This window comes from Lissotriton helveticus, chromosome 6 (genome assembly GCF_964261635.1).
Source record: "Lissotriton helveticus chromosome 6, aLisHel1.1, whole genome shotgun sequence".
NCBI lineage: Eukaryota > Metazoa > Chordata > Amphibia > Caudata > Salamandridae > Lissotriton > Lissotriton helveticus.
Window position 1 is genome coordinate 1635755920 of NC_136067.1, and position 13874 is coordinate 1635769793.

The 13874-nt window shown below is 44.1% G+C and overlaps 1 protein-coding gene across 1 annotated transcript in view; it reads left to right on the forward strand.

Moving 5' to 3' along the window:
* The window catches only part of ERLEC1 (endoplasmic reticulum lectin 1), a 275135-nt gene that overhangs the window by 37208 nt on the left and 224053 nt on the right, over window positions 1-13874 (forward strand). The window contains exon 4 of the mRNA XM_078649476.1: window positions 1503-1580. Within this exon, the coding sequence (XP_078505602.1) occupies window positions 1503-1580 (78 nt within the window). The remainder of the gene's footprint in view (window positions 1-1502; window positions 1581-13874) is intronic.

Sequence of the window (13874 nt, forward strand, 5' to 3'; positions counted from 1 at the left end):
AATATGGTCTACCTGGGCGCTCCAGAGGCCACCCTGACTAGACTACAGCGGACACAGAACGCTGCGGCCCGTCTGCTCACGAACCTTCCTTCGAGAGTGTCAGCAAAACCAGCCCTCAAGGCCTTGCACTGGCTCCCTGTTCGCCAAAGGGTGGAATTCAAAGCCATGTGTACAACACACAAACTTATCAACGGATCTGGCCCTACTATCCTCAGCAACCTGGTCACCCCCTACAAAGCATCCATATCCCTCCGTTCAGACAATGAGCACCTGGCCAACGTCCCCAAATTCAAAAGGACCCGCACCGGAGGCCGACGATTCTCGGTGCAAGCGGCCGTGAGATGGAATTCCCTCCCACGCACCCTCAGACTGGAAGCCAGCTACCTGACCTTTCGCAAAAAACTGAAAACGCACCTATTCCCGAAATAACTGTTCCTCCTCCCTCCCTCTCCTTACAGGATAAACAATCTCCTTACAGCGCGGGGATGCCCTTGGGTCACCAGGCGCTATACAAATCGCTAAAACAAACAAACAAACAAACAAAACCTCTTGATGCTTTACCCGCTAACGAGTTAGTAAGTCTGCCCAATATAGAGTACCATGCAAATATTTCAGGGGGCCGAAGTGTACCAGTCCGTATTCAAGGCTTTGTTCTTTGGAACACACCTTTTATTAAAAAAATAATAATAATTTTAATTTGCAATGGAATGGAAATTGGTTATTCGTAATAAAACATCACATCCCGCGAGAGACCATTTTGCGCCGCTGCTTTTAAAACGTGAATGGTGTTAAAAACTGTCATTTGCTTGTTGCAGTGGAGCAGTGATCCTGGGCGTAGTGGCAGACCACTGTGGAAGAGAACAAATCTCTAATTTGATATTCTTCCCCAGTGTTCCTGTATACGATTTTTAGGTCACCAGGAGATGATTAAGATAAAGGCAAGTGAGCGCATGACGGAATTCAGAGAATCCTTCTCTTCTTGTGTACAAAAATAAATGCAAAAGAGAAAAAAAAAGGGGAAACAGTGAAGAGAAAACAAATACTGTGCATAGGATATCCTGCAGCCAGGTGCAGAAAATAACTCTTGCCATTGAAAATGAGAAGCAGCAGATGTTGGTGGTTGACCAATGTTTGGAGTGCAAACCAGAAATTTGAGTCCTTAAGTACTGTTACGATTGCATGTCGAGTATGTGTTTGCTTTAAAAAGTAAAGAATATTCCCATAGAATGGAAATCCAGTGCTTTAACTGGCAAATGTTTCTGTGTAAGTTTGCTAGACTCTTGTAGTGGAGCATTGTATTTGTCAGTTTGTTTGATTTTGATAAGCAGGTGAACTAATCACTAATATATGCATTTTGTCTCACATCTTTAACTTTATTTAAGAAACTCACTCCTAGTTTCTTAGGGTATTAATTGTTAGAAGGGTTGATCTCTGTTGACCTATGGATGCTATACATGACTTGTATAATGTGTGCTTATCTTTTTATGTAATATCCTTTTTAGATTGAATCTTATTGGACATACGAGGTGTGCCATGGGAAGCATATTCGACAATATCATGAAGAGAAAGAAACTGGACAGGTATGTTTCCAAAAGCTTGTGTAGACATTACATTCTTAATTAAGTCATCTGATCAAAAAAAGCTTAGTCCAAGAAAATAACCTGTATGTTTTGGTAGTGGTTTGTTTATATTTGCCTCATAAATTAATTACCAATCTTTAATAGTGCATTAGCTATCAAAGGTGCAATTGTCCGTTCTTTCAGTGAAACTGCTTTTAAATGAGGAACGTTTGAGTTACAATAGTGCTGCGTCATGGAACGAAACATGTTTTTGCATTCTTTAAACCTAGCAGTTGGGTTAATTTCTCAAGGAAAGGATTGCAACCTCAATTTTAGGTGAGGGTAGGGATTCTAATGTTTTTTTATGAATCAATGTTCTAGATTAGCACTTGGGCATAAATACAAAATATGCATTAAGCAAAATTAACTACACCAATGCCTACAACCCGAAAGCTAGCTGTTGCCATCAGTTAATAATAAAGCTACTCACCCCACACACACCACAGTCCAATACTTCTACAGTAATAAAGGAATAAAATAAACCATAGAACAAGAATAATTGTAGCATTGATATTCACTTTCTGTAAAATTCAGCATACACACTTTTCAGTGCTGTGACTGGTGTGCAAACTACCATGTTATCCAGCCTAGGGGGAGCTAGATCTCTGTGGGGTTATCGTTTGAGGGTGCCTGAGGAATATGTCGCACTTTTAAGTACTTGGGACAGAACCACTCCCTACATTCTGTAGAGAGATAGGAGAGGTATAGGACCCACTCCTCAGGGAAATCTTTGGGGTCTAGAGACGGTTTTGCCATTCTTAGTGTCTTCCAAATACAATACAGCCAATTTCTGTGCTCTGGGGTTTTATCAGTACCCCAGTGGGATGGGACTACTTGATTTACCCCAGAGAGAGCTACCGTCATCTACCATCTCTAATGCACTGTAATGCGCAAGTATGTTTTGTTAGGTAGACTGAATATAGTGTATGGTGGGAAGCACAGTATCTCATCTCTGGTTATTTAATACCTTGCCATGCTAAGTGTCAGTTTGGGGCAGTGCCAGAGGAGAGGTATGAGTGTCCTAGACCCTCCAAAACCTCTTCAACATCTGTCTGTTTGTGGTATATAAATAAATAATACCGGATCTATTTTTGAATGAATGAATGAATGAATAACAGATAGCTCAATAAAATAAGAGTCAAGATTCGAGGTAGTAGGAGTTTCTGCAGGTTTATTACAGCATAAGGACAGGATCAGGACAACCTGCATGGGATGACCCAGCAGCTGCTGGGGCTTGATCTGGGATGAGCGCGCTGGCTTTTTAATAACAATACATGAACTTATATACATAGCGCAAACACATAGCATTACATTGCAGTAGGCGTAACAGTGGGTGGAGCAGAAGGCGTGACGCGTAGCAGTCGCGAAAGATAACAGTAAAAGTAGGTGTAACTGGGAGTATACATAGACATGTGATGCAAACGTAACAGAATATGTCATGAATAGGGCGGAAACATAGGAGGAGGCTACCTAAGGAGCCGGGACCTCTAACCTAATGGTGCGCGTAAACTGGCAATGACGTATCACTAGGAGAAGCTGGGGGCTATGAACTCTGTGCTAGGAGCAGAGACTAGAGTCTGGAGGGTCGGAGCGACATGTACCTAAACCCTATCTGGTATCTGATGTTTAGGGAACATGTTGATATAAACTAGAAGTCATGTGGGGAAGAGGCTAACTTGATTCTAAGACTGGACCATGCATTATTCTACATGTAGTGCGTGATGAAGAATATGAAATGACCATTAAATACAGTATTTCTCTAACGTGGAGCCCTAAAGGCTAGACAATGACGGAAACTATTGATGCAGTTCAGTAGCTTAGGAATGCAGAGAAAAAAAGACTGAACTGATAGCTGGAACCATAACATACTTTTGGCAGACTCAGAGGCAGAACCAAGCTGCACCGGGCACTGCGAGGCAGGAAGTAAGTGAAGGGTCGAGGATACAGGTGGGGGCTGTATCGCTCCTCAGCGAGGCTTCAGGAGACAGGAGCCGAATCTGATGTCCGGGCCCTTTTGAGGCCTAGAAACGGGGACTTTATAATGGAATAACGTGCACGCTGGGAAACGTGGCAACATAGCTTTACATAGGCCTAATATTCGTAGTATTCACGAGGACTGGAAAATGACATACCAGAGGTGAACACAACTGTAATTGCGTCATTAAACAGACATGGGGAATAACATATGCATATTGGTCATGCACACATAACATATGATGGATGAGGCGTAGGGACACAGAACATGGCAAAATTTACTTTTCCACATTCCCTCCTTGTCACTACGTTTCCATCAGGAAACATCAATTTTCATGATACCATCTATCATTTCATACAGTATCATTTGCTCGTCTCGAATTGTCTTGGAACGGGATTTAGAACGGGGCTTGGGACTAGGAATACAAGAGGTAGCACACATGCTGCAAATCGCAGGGCCACATTGTATACAGAGGCAGCAGCTAAATATGATCGCTACTGCAATACCTAGAAAGGACAGGACTTTCCATCCCCATGCGGAAATTATATTCCAGAACCAACCGGACCATGTCCAGGTGCCTGGATCTTGGTGTAACAGATGGGCAATTTTATGGAGTCTGGTTATAGCTGAATAAACAGACGGCGCGTTATTTGGAATGAAAATGCAGCAACTAGATCCGATGACCCTACAGGCCCCGCCCCTATCGGCCAGTATGACGTCAAGGACGAGACGATTTTGCAAAACGACAAATCTCATAGCAGATTGTTCTTCGGTTAAGTTACCTAGAGCAGAGGCAGTCTCATTTACTACAGCTTCAAGGGTTCTTGTTAACCTACGGATCAGTTTACTATTCTGGACAGGTCCTACAAAGAAGAAGAAACCTTTATTGAAATCTGTATACTGTTCTAGAGTAGTTTCAGTATAATCGACAATTGGGGACTCCCTTCTATGTCTAATGTGTACTAGATGTGTGTTTCTGTGATAATCAGATGGGGCTAGGAAAACAGGTGGCAGTAGGAAAGCAATGTAACAGGTTCCCTCCCAATCGAGGGGCAGACGGACATATGCGGTTTGACCACAAATAAAATAAGAATGACGTGAAGCTTTGAAAACAGATTTCCCACTGTCACTATACTGGATAACAGTAGTACATTCACTATGACCTACATGTATGGAACCATAACTACGGACACATAATTCGCCTTTGACTGGTAGTACTGAAATAGCAGGTAAGTCTGGAGTAGTATCAGACTGAACATTCAGGACCATGAAATTCGACGAATAATTACCTAAATTATAAACTTCATTTTCTAGATCTAAACCTGTTCTGTGGGGGAAACCTTGCTTGTCTGGAAAACATGTACTGTTAAGAAAAGACATATCTGTTGAGGATAACGTTAACGTGGACCATGCTCCACATGAACCATTGTGTGAAAATGGATAAGGAAAGAGTGGCAGAACTCCCTTCGGTGTCTGGAAAGGGGGGAGTCGACCACACACCCAACAATTAGTGGCATTGCTGGTCTGGTGTGAGTAATGTAACATACGGATAAATGAGTTATTGCGCATAGCGAGGCGGTATGAATATTCGTGAGGAGGCAGATCACTAAACGTGTGCTCTACTGTAGCATTAGCAGACATATTTACATGAGGAACTGGAAAATACAGATAGAACGCATAGCTGGTGCAGGAAATCAAAATACTGATGAATAATACGAAACTCAGAAAAACGATACATTGAATTGAGTTATTACTGACTCTCTCACTATGGGGGTCTATTTTATACATGTCAGAAACAGTCTAACCGTTTCACCTAGGGGAGGACTTATACAATCAAACTGACTGACTTATTTTACTAGACCTGAGCTTTAACTTATACTCCTGTTGCGGAGTTTTCTCTAACAAGGAAGGGATTGCAATAATGTCTTTTGCGGGACAGTCCTTAAGAGCAATATTCTGGCAGTCTTTCGAATCCTGGGAAATGTTTTTAGAGACTGGTTTCAATCCTTTAAAAAGTTTAATATGAGAAAGGTGGATCCATCCTTTTCTGCCTTCCAACTTGACGGCAGTACGGGTGGACAAGAGGACCTGACGGGGCTCCTTCCAACGAGGCTCCAACGGACTTGATCTGTCAAAATTTCGGACCATCACTAGGGAACCTGGAACGATTTCATGCGGTGCCACCTCGGTATTGTCTGGAAAGGCGGCAGCAACCTGTGAACGACATGAGTTGAGGGCAGACATCAAGGAAGCTAGGTAATCTGTCAACATATTACATGAAACATCGGTAATACTTCGGGGTCTAGGAGTACCCCACATGTTAGGGGGGCGGCCGAATACGACCTCATACGGGGACAGACCTGATCTGGAATGTGCGACCATGCGCATATAAAACAAAGCGACTGGCAGAGCTACTAGCCAGTCCACACCTTTTTCTTTACAAACTTTGGCAATACGGATTTTCAGGGTCTGATTATGTCTCTCAACTAGACCAGCTGCTTCAGGATGGCGTACACAATGGAACTTCCACTGGTACCCTAACAAAAGGGAAACGTGCTTCATGAGTTCGGATGAGAATGGCTGACCGTTATCAGAATATACGACTCTAGGGAGTCCATATCTAGGGAAGAATTCACGAACCAACTGCTTGGCAGTGGTCGCGGCTGTGTAATCTGGAACTGGATATGCTTCTGTCCATCTGGACAAAGCGCATACAACTACAAGGACATACTTGAAACCTCGACATCGCTCCATCTGAATATAATCCATCTGGAGGACCTCAAAAGGGTGGTCAGGGGGCTGGAAACCACCTTGTTCCACCGGGACACTTTTACCTGGATTAAACTGACAACATATCATACAGGTACGGACTTTCTGCTTGGCTGCAGCTCGTAAATGCTTGTTGAACCAAATGTTCTGGATACTGTCTAACATAGCTTTTTCTCCTAAATGTGCTGGACTATGTGCGGTATTAATAATGACTTGAACCATAGAGTCGGGGAGAAACCATGTGGCTCTACCCTTCGTTAACCATCCTTGATCTGTCTGGACCCCTCCTTGTTCAGACCATTTCTTGATTTCATCGGGAGTAGCATGTAACTGGATATCTATGACATCTTGTGTAGGGTCCTTAACTGTCATGCATGTAGTCGGGTCTGGAATATGTGTCATGTTAACTGGAATGTCTGGAGTCTGTGCTGTAAGCTTGGCTGTGCGATCTGCTAGATCATTACCTTGGGAAATAATGTCAGTGACTTTCGTATGTGCTTTGCACTTCATAATAGCGATAGATGTCGGTAAATGTATGGCATCTAACAGGGCTTGAATAAGGAGACCATGCTGAATCTTGGTTCCATGAGAAGTCATGAAACCTCTCTCCCGCCAGAGCACTCCGAAGTCGTGTACAACTCCGAATGCGTAACGTGAATCTGTGTAAACATTAACTTTCAGGTTCTTGGCGTGTATACAGGCTTGTGTCAGAGCGACTAGCTCTGCTGCTTGAGCGGACAGGGTGTCAATACGGTGTGTTTCGATAACTTCAGTGTCGGTAGTCACTGCATACGCGGCGACTAGTTCTCCTGTACTAGTTCTCATACATGAACCATCCACATAAAGTGTCAGGTCAGGATCTGGCAACGGAATGTCTGTCAGGTCTTGTCTTGGCTTTGTCGTAATGTTGACTACTTCCACACAATCATGTGTGTCAGGATTTGAATTAACTGATGGTAACAGTGTAGCAGGATTCAGAACGTTGCAGCGTCTGATTTCTATGTGTGGCTGGAACAGTGTCAATTCATAACCTGTTAAACGTGCAATTGTCAAGTGCTGAGTTTGTGTTCGGTTTAAAAGAACTTCTACTGAATGTGGGACTTGTACTGTCAGAGAGTGTCCTAAAACTATGGAATCACTTTGTCTGATAGCTAGTGCTGTGGCTGCAACTGACTTGAGGCACGCAGGCAACGCCTGGGCGACTGGATCTAATGTGCTCGAAAAATAAGCACAGGGCTTGTATTGTTCTGCTTGATCTTGTGTAAGAACAGATAATGCTGTACCTTCACGTTCAGTAACGAAAAGTGTAAAAGGCTTACTGTAGTTCGGTGTGGCTAGAACTGGAGCTTGGCATAAAGCTTTCTTTAACTCGTTGAAACTAAGTGTATGGTCAGATGTCCAAGGGAGGACAGTCGATACGGCTGCCTCCTGTGTCGTTAACTGTATCAGTGGCTTGGCTAGAAATGCATACTGAGGAATCCATTGTCTACAATAAGAAGTAAGGCCGATAAAGGCACGTACCTCCTTCTGGGTTCTGGGCTGGGGGAGGCTCGCTATTAACTGGATACGGTCTGGTGTCAACTGCCTACCCCTCTTGGACAGTAAGTGTCCTAAGTAGACCACTTGCTGGACACAGAATTGAAGCTTAGAAGGGGACACCTTGTGCCCCATCTCGGCTAGGAAATACAGGACTGTCAGTGACGCTCGCTCGCAGTCACGTTCAGAACGGGCTGTGATCAGTAGATCATCGACATACTGGAGCAGGGCAGTGTCAGTTGGCATGTGAATGTTGTCTAGTTGTCTCTTGAGTGCTTGACTGTAAATACTAGGACTTTCTGTGAAACCTTGAGGAGCGCGTGTGAACATATAGCTCCTTCCATTTAAACAAAATCCGAAAAGAAACTGGCTGTCTGGATGGATGGGAACACTAAAAAATGCGTTCTTGAGGTCTATGACAGTGAAGAACGTGGCTTCGGAATCAATGGCTGTCAATAGGGAAGAGATATCTGGGACAACTGGGTACTGAGGAATAATACATTTGTTAAGTTCCCGTAAATCAATCACTAATCGATATACTGGGGGTGCATTTGGATCAGTACGTTTCATGACTGGAATGATCGGAGAATTACATACGTTGGAGTCAGTTTCTACAACTACTCCTTGAGCCATGAGCTCGTCAATAATTTTGGATAAGGCTGCTACAGCCTCAGGTGGCAGTCTGTACTGTCTGATTCGGGGTAACACTACACCTGGTTTGAGAGTCACACGATGGGGTGTGATTTGCATATAACCTACATCAGTTGGACCTTGCGCCCATAAATGCTGCGGAACATTAGACAGTCTGGAATCAAAATCTCGTAATACATAGTGACCCTTAAAGTCACGTAGGAACAGACGTATTCCCTCTGGGGAACAGCAAATAACTGCACCTAATTCTTTCAGTGTTTTAATGCCTAACAAATTTTCTGGACATGACTTAGTAAGTAACAGATCAGTAGTACGGGACAATGGACCTACTTCTAGAGTAACTGGCTTAGATATCTCGTTAACTATGGGCTTTCCTGAAAATCCAAGGGAAACATTTCTTGAGCCTGAGAGCGGAGCCCCTGGAACTTCGGCATGACTAATTGTGGTCCTACTTGCCCCTGTATCGATCAAAAACTTTCTGTCTTTCCCTAATACTTGACTGTGAACATAGGGACCTTCTTGATCTACAGGTATCTCGATGAGAGGCAAGCCTACCTCCCTCTCTAGGCTGTTTCATGAATATGGCTGGTACTCTGGATACTCTGTCTGAGCATACTGGTACATCTGCGATGTAACGTGCTGTGTTGCAGCAATAGGCTGCGGTGCTGTAACTGTCTGTTGTGCATTCTGTGGCTGAGGAGTCTGTGAAACTTGTTCTTGTCTAGGCGGACGTGGTCTTTCTTTAGTCTTACCAGTAGCTATGTTATGTTTCAGAACTGCACACTCGTTTATAAAATGACCTGGCTGTTTGCAATAGTTGCAGTTCCCTTTAACGGGAGCTGCAGGATGACTGGCTTGATTCGGACCCCTCTTCTGACTGTCTTGAGGAACAGATTGTGCAACTAGCACTTTCATTTTCGTGTCTTTCATACGTTTTCTTTCGTGTTCTTGCTCTTCTCTGATTCTATTCTGGTGATACTGGAGCATCTGGAGCATCTGGGACGGAGTATTTGCTTGCCAGGTGCTTTCGACTTTCAAAACTCGGTTCTTAATTTGTGGACTTGAATTCTCGACTAATTTGGTAACGAAAAGGTGAGGGTATGATTCACTACTTGTCTTGAGACCACTGTTAATACTAAAACATTTTTCAAATCTAGAATAAAAATCACTAATATCTTCATCTTGTTTCTGTTTACAGGCTGAGATTGCATCCCAGTCTTCTTTTCTCGTTGTCAATAATCTGGGTAAAACTTGAATCAATAATTCTGGTAATTCTTTACATTTATCTCCAAGACCGGTACCTGGTACTCGTGCCTTGTCTTCAGCTTCTAGAACTGCCCAATCGATCTTTTTCTCTCCCACCTCCCATTCTTTTTCCTTTAGCTTTTCATACACCCCTGCGGGTAACAGGACCTTTAACATTTTAATGATATCTGGGTAAGTGTATTCTCCCATACGGAGCATGTCTTTTAATTCTCTATGGAACCCTGCTGGATCTTTGTCATGACAGGGAATTAATTTCTTCATTTCAAGGAGTTCCATCTTTGTGATTGGAGTGTATACAAACACTCGTTGCATTTCGCCACCTGTTCCTTTAACTGGGTGGACTTCTCGTAACGGATTCTGTCTATCTATGTAGAATGGTTTACTTTCTGGGGGTGAGACATGAACAAAATGCGGGTTCAGAAACGTTCTATATTTGTGACGCTGTTCTAGAATAACACCAATTAAATCGGTACCTAGACCTCTCCATCTATACTGGAGTAACTCGTTCAGGATATCGTGCAACGGACCTGGATCAGAGTGCTGACCCTCATACAGAGTAATGAGGTGCTGGATCATATACGTACCCACCAGTCGCTGCTCGGCTGGGGGCAGTTTCAGAAACATTTGTGCCACTATTTCGTCTGGAAAAGTGGTAGAATCAGTAATCCATCGGACTGCTGATCGGGCTAGTTCTTGTTCATGCATGGTACTTAACTCACTATAACCGATTCGTGATTTCAGGATGTGATCGGTAGCTTGAAATACTTGTTCTAGAGAAACTTGTTCTGGTGCTGGATGATGGAAAGTAGACTTGGGTTCTAGACGTAAATGGCGATCTGGAAATCTAGATTTTCCTACATACGCTATTCTGGTGGGATTCTCGTCCTCTTCCTCTTCAGGTTCAGAGGTACTTTCTTTCTCGCTTATTTGTGCTGCTTTACGCTGTTCGTGTATCTTTATTATCTCTTTACGGATTTTCTTGTACATACTTTCCATGGCACTAATGGTATTGTGCTTACCCTCGGCTATATTATCACTCCACTTTGTCAGAGTTTTCATTTCGACTGGATCTGTAGATGGGTAATCTTGTTCTCTTATTAGACAGTTAATTAAGAACTTTAATATCATACGCTGGATCTCAGCTTTCCTTTGGGACATGGCATCACTAATACTTTCTGGATCATCCCCTGTACGGATGAAACGATATATTCTGTCTAGGTCTTCTTTCATATTCGGCAAGGTGACTAGATACTCGGTCACTCTCCTTACACGTAAGGAATATAAAACCATATTATATTCGCCTGGAACTGGATCATAGACACATTCGTTAAGGGTTTGCCTGATTTCTGTAACAGACTGATGTTTGGGCGTGCGCTGTAACGCTTGAGCATGTAATTCGAGTAATGTTAAACGCTTGTGTGGCGGCGGGGTTTGAGGAAGACCTCCTCCTGCGGCCCCTAAACTAGAATCGTCGACTGATGCCTTTTGTGCTGGCAAGGTCGGTAATTGTAACGTGGGCTGGACTTGTATAGCAGGCTGACCCGGGGGAGCTGTTAAGGGCACCCCGGTGCCTGGAGGAGCAGGAAGTGCCTGATTTACAGGGACTGGCGGAGCGCGAACGGGATTTGCATATTCGGGGACTGTATCGTCCAGATAGGACGAAATAAAAATATCAGCTGCGGTCGGTTTATGACGTAGCTTGGTCGGAACTAATGGTGGCGGGAAATTACTAGATGCCTCTGGGGTCGCTTTTGGCAATCCTTCGGCAAGAAGAGGATACATACCCTTAATGAGGGCATGCCTCTGTCTGTCTGACTGTTCGGCTTTGACTTGTTCCCCTATCTCGATTAATTCTCTTTCTTGGGCTCGTTCCTGGGATTCTCTACTTAACTCTGACTTTCTGACTTCCTTTTCCGTTCTTTTGTGAGATTCCTTACGCCATAACTCGATGGCATCTTTCTGCGACTGTCTGGCTTTCTTTTTCCATAATGCTTCTTCTACTCGCATGATACATTCGGCATCCCATGTACCCGATACGGGCCATCTATACTTTTCGTCTAACTGTTTGGTATACTCTACCCATAAATCTAGATACAATATGGCGCTTATGCCATGTTTCTGATACATAAAATGACCTGGACTGTCCCTGGGCGGGACAGGAACTGCTTCCTCTAATAAACCCTTTCTAGTTTTTAACTGACGCAACTTGGAAAAGAGCGGCATTGTAAACTTGAATCGGAACACAATACAATACACGAAAAACAATAACAATTGGGAAAACAATTCAGGCATACCACGACATTGGAAATACATTGACCAACATTATAAATAACAGTTCGAACAGAATATTACCTGGAATACTGAGAACAGAAATACAAGAATTTCTTGAGAACGGAACAGACTAGAGTTACTGGATGCACTGCTGTAACAGTACGGAACATACCGGTCCCATAAAGGGACGCATCAAGACCCGTATCCACCTAGGTGAACACTTCGTTTGTGAGTCTGGGCACCACCAACCCACGGACCAGGAGTCAATTTAGATTGGTCCTGTCTAGATACTACCCCAGCAATGGTACTCACCGGGCAGCACGGAACGGAAGGCCTCGGACTGGACTGGACGACGGCGAACTTCGGACTTCGGACTTCAGTTCCGGGTGGGCCTCCGGATACCTCGGACCTTGGACTCTTGGCTTGGGCTCTGGTCGGGACTCGCCGCGTTCCTCCACCGTCTCGTTTGGATGCTGGACCGCCTCCTCCGTCTCCTCCGTGGGCCTGAGGGATACTTGAAGCAGAAATATCTGCACGTGGCCGGTATGGTTCCGTCACGGCTGCAGAGGGTCAGGGGGTCGGCGTGGCTTCACCGACGCGTGGGGAAAGGGCAAGTCCCTGTTCGGGCGCCATTATGTGGTATATAAATAAATAATACCGGATCTATTTTTGAATGAATGAATGAATAACAGATAGCTCAATAAAATAAGAGTCAAGATTCGAGGTAGTAGGAGTTTCTGCAGGTTTATTACAGCATAAGGACAGGATCAGGACAACCTGCATGGGATGACCCAGCAGCTGCTGGGGCTTGATCTGGGATGAGCGCGCTGGCTTTTTAATAACAATACATGAACTTATATACATAGCGCAAACACATAGCATTACATTGCAGTAGGCGTAACAGTGGGTGGAGCAGAAGGCGTGACGCGTAGCAGTCGCGAAAGATAACAGTAAAAGTAGGTGTAACTGGGAGTATACATAGACATGTGATGCAAACGTAACAGAATATGTCATGAATAGGGCGGAAACATAGGAGGAGGCTACCTAAGGAGCCGGGACCTCTAACCTAATGGTGCGCGTAAACTGGCAATGACGTATCACTAGGAGAAGCTGGGGGCTATGAACTCTGTGCTAGGAGCAGAGACTAGAGTCTGGAGGGTCGGAGCGACATGTACCTAAACCCTATCTGGTATCTGATGTTTAGGGAACATGTTGATATAAACTAGAAGTCATGTGGGGAAGAGGCTAACTTGATTCTAAGACTGGACCATGCATTATTCTACATGTAGTGCGTGATGAAGAATATGAAATGACCATTAAATACAGTATTTCTCTAACGTGGAGCCCTAAAGGCTAGACAATGACGGAAACTATTGATGCAGTTCAGTAGCTTAGGAATGCAGAGAAAAAAAGACTGAACTGATAGCTGGAACCATAACATACTTTTGGCAGACTCAGAGGCAGAACCAAGCTGCACCGGGCACTGCGAGGCAGGAAGTAAGTGAAGGGTCGAGGATACAGGTGGGGGCTGTATCGCTCCTCAGCGAGGCTTCAGGAGACAGGAGCCGAATCTGATGTCCGGGCCCTTTTGAGGCCTAGAAACGGGGACTTTATAATGGAATAACGTGCACGCTGGGAAACGTGGCAACATAGCTTTACATAGGCCTAATATTCGTAGTATTCACGAGGACTGGAAAATGACATACCAGAGGTGAACACAACTGTAATTGCGTCATTAAACAGACATGGGGAATAACATATGCATATTGGTCATGCACACATAACAT